The sequence below is a fragment of the Gossypium raimondii genome, chromosome 9 (genome assembly GCF_025698545.1).
Source record: "Gossypium raimondii isolate GPD5lz chromosome 9, ASM2569854v1, whole genome shotgun sequence".
NCBI classification, from domain to species: Eukaryota; Viridiplantae; Streptophyta; class Magnoliopsida; order Malvales; family Malvaceae; genus Gossypium; species Gossypium raimondii.
Window position 1 is genome coordinate 42,275,341 of NC_068573.1, and position 3,721 is coordinate 42,279,061.

A 3,721-nucleotide genomic window follows, 5' to 3' on the forward strand; every position below is an offset into this window, starting at 1 on the left:
AATTAATCATATTTATTAGACTTAGCGTCTCCAAGCGTTGTTTGTTTATGTAGAGTGTTCGCGTTTGAAATAATAAAAACGAGAACTGAGAAACAGCGAAACCCTGGTTTCTTTTCTATTTGTATTTTTTGGTTTGAACCGACAACAAGGCTTAGGGTTATGGCTTCTAGCTGTAATTGCACCAACAAAGCATACTTTAATGAGCAATGCTTTAGGTAAATTAATATTTTAAGCAACAAATCAAAGATTAAAGGGGGACGGAACGTAATAATTGTTTGAGCCTATATTTTAATAATATCAAGCAGGAAAGGGATATTGAAAGATGAAGCCACTGCACTGCTTTCACGTGAATCCTGAGGCAGAAACCGATGATGGAGTGGGGATGATCATTTTTTGCTATGAATGATAATCGGAACGAAAATTCTCTATGAATCTTTGGAGGATGTTTGGGAAGCTATTGAGTTATGGTGATGGGGCTGCTAACTCCCCTTCCCCTTTATAGACTAGCCTACAGTTAGGCCACAAAAGGTGTTCTGCCCTTTACTTTAAGATCCCAATAATTATACTTCAAATCCAACTTCTCCATCTTAAACTCTGGAACTGATCATTATCAACTTTTTTAAACCATAAAATCGATTTTTCATAGTTATGGCAAGGGAAAAAAAAACGGACCAAGGGGTCACGTGGAGAGGGGCATAATGTCCACGTAAGAGACAAACGAGGATTTGCTTACAAAAATCTCAGATCCACCAATCACACACGTCGTCCCACGTGCGACCTTGTACCCCATCAAAAACCTATGTTATGTTATGTATGACATCACTCATAGTATCATAACTGTAAGAACAACAGTGCATTAATATATTTTTTATTTATTCAAACGATTTGGGATTCTCTTGAAATCTTCATCTCATAGCTTGCTATTATCATTATTATTCCTAGTCTACCCTCTCCTACTTTCTCTTTTCCTCTCTAATTCATTTTCTAGTTTCTTCTTCATCTCTCTTTTCCTCTTTAAGTATAACCCTAAGTACAGCTTCTCTCTTTTAATACTAATTTTAGTTTTTGTTTTTATTTATGGCTGACTCATCATCATCATCATCTTCTTCTTCTTCTTCGTATATTCACATGGTAAGTTGTAGCTAATTATTTCTTTTTATTTTATTTCCATTTTTGTTGGCTATTGCTAACTAAGATGATCATGTATATAAATACAGGTGCACCGTCTTATAGAAGAGTGTTTGGTATTTAAGATGAGCAAAGAAGAGTGCATGGAAGCTTTGTCAAAGCATGCAAATATAAAACCAGTTATTACTTCAACAGGTAGTTATTCTTCCGTCGACACTTTCCTCTTTCTTGATCAATCAAGCAGCATATACATCGTACATGATGAACTTGACCGTAAGGGTCTTATTAAGTAGTTTTGTTGTTAGTAATATAACTAATAGGATGCGTATATGTATTGGTTAAAGTTTGGATTGAGTTGGAGAAAGAGAACAAGGAGTTCTTTGAGGCATACACAAGGGGAAGCCATGAGAGAGCCACTGAAATAGAGAAAAGACAAAGGATTCAGAGGAGTCTCCATGCTTACATCAGGGACAACAATGGCCACGATCAACTCCACCACTAAATATCATCATATTGTTCCAAACTATTTGTTCTTCCTTGCACATAGTTATAATTATTCTGAAATAAAACCTTTTTCCTTTTTGGTGTTGAAAGTGTATTGTAAAAGTAGGCATGAAAGTTGAGGCAATATCCCTTGCATGATACCATGGTTGAGTGTAAGGTTACCTTGCTATATTCCTCAGCAATAAACTCACTAAACAATTTTAATTGCTTCAAGCTTTGCTCACAATCTCGTTTGTTGTATATACATGTGTGTGTTTATTCATCATGTTGGTGAATAAAGCTTGAAAATACACGTGTCAAATTCTACAAAAGAAAAAACAAACGTGTCAAAGAGATGCGAGTACATTCACAGGTACATCGACTACTACACTTACAAATACAACATATTTTTATCCACGTTTTAGTATATATATTTAGTCACATCTTACTTAACTTTAGCAATAGAATTTTGTTAAGAGGAAAGTGTTGTACTTAGAGCGAAGTTACATATTGAAAATAGATTTATATATATTTTTCAATCTAAGAGGCAATCACTTAAATATAAGGTTAAAATAAAATTTTTCAAAATTTAGATGACTTAAAATGTAATTTGACTAAAGTTAGGGTTCCTGCGTGCCAACCCATACAAGCATATATATATATATATATATAAGGGTGGGATGTATTTACACTAGTATATTTTATACATTTCTATTATGTTTTATTCAATCAATAATTTAACAACGTTAAATTTATCAATATAATTATACAATATATCATGCATATAATTTTTTTAATTAATATTAATCTATAACATTATATTTATTAATAATTTGACATGCATGATTCATACTATATTTATTAAATTTTATTTTTAATCAATATGATATCTCTCATCATATCTCGAATGTTAAAGTTTGACTTATATTTTAAACAGTCTAACATTATTACTTAAAGTTTTTTTTGAAAAATACTCAAAAAATTATTCTTAATATTTTTATAATTAAAATTGGATTTGCACAAAAGAATTCGGTCCATAAATATGTATATTTAGACCTTCCATGAAATTAAGCACATATAATTTGTTGAGTTAGCATCTTCAAAAACTCACTAATAGAAGAGAAAAGAAATAAAATAGTCACACCATGTGGATAACATCAGTATTTAATTATTTTTAATTTAAAAGTTTTTAAAATTTATAAAAGCTGGTTTTAAAATTAAAATTATAAAAAATATAATTTTAATATTTTAAAATTTTAAAAAACTAATTAAATGCTGACATGTTATCTACAGGTAATTCTCGTGTATGCCACGTTAACAAAGTTAATAAATATTAATTTTTCTATTCATTTAGGGTGATTTGAGAAAATGTAAGTTTAAAGGTTAAAAAAAATTAAATGAATAATTAAAATAACTTTTTCTGGAGCCAAAAGATCATTTTTCATGTTTTTATATATCTATTTATAATGCTTTCATCTAAGAGGATTTTACTTGAAAAACATTTTTAATATTGGAAAATGAGAATTGCTAAAACTGGGCTGACTAAAAAAATAGTATCATTCGGCCTCAAATTTCAAATCCAATTGTGTAAAACACAGCATTTCAAGCCCAAAAGAATTGGGCCTCGATTTTACATCATCTATCATCCACGTTTCTGGAATGATAATATGATATTCGACTTCTCACTTTTCATTAAAAAAGAAAGGTTAAAATATGTGCTAAGTGTTTATACTTTTCATAAATATGAAATTTAGTCCATTTGCATTTTGAGTTTTAAAATTTAGGTCCAATTATTAATATTGTTTATTTTTTGTTAAAATTGTTGGTGTGACATTTTAATTTTTTTAAATACTCATTTGGTAACTATATAACTAAAAACGACGTTATAATCAGTTTGAATTTAACAAAATAATCCTAATAATGTCTGAATTTTAATATCTAAAAAGTAAAAAGACTAAATTTCAATTTTACAAAAATACATGAACTTATGGTATATTTTAACCAAAATTAAAATACACTAGTTTTGTCATTATTAATTTAGTTTGAGATATGGACTAAGTTTAATTTGAATAATTTTATTATCTCTAAATTTAAATATTTTAAAGCTTTA

At 29.1% G+C, this 3,721-nt stretch overlaps 1 protein-coding gene across 1 annotated transcript; it reads left to right on the forward strand.

Annotated features, from left to right (window-relative positions):
• The first annotated feature begins 879 nt into the window (after positions 1–879).
• On the forward strand, positions 880–1,845 carry LOC105799879 (uncharacterized). The gene is made up of 3 exons (XM_012630675.2): positions 880–1,131; positions 1,218–1,323; positions 1,473–1,845. Exons 1-3 carry the CDS (start codon positions 1,078–1,080, stop codon positions 1,628–1,630), a joined length of 318 nt encoding a protein of 105 aa, XP_012486129.1. The 5' UTR covers positions 880–1,077; the 3' UTR covers positions 1,631–1,845.
• Positions 1,846–3,721: the final 1,876 nt, after the last annotated feature.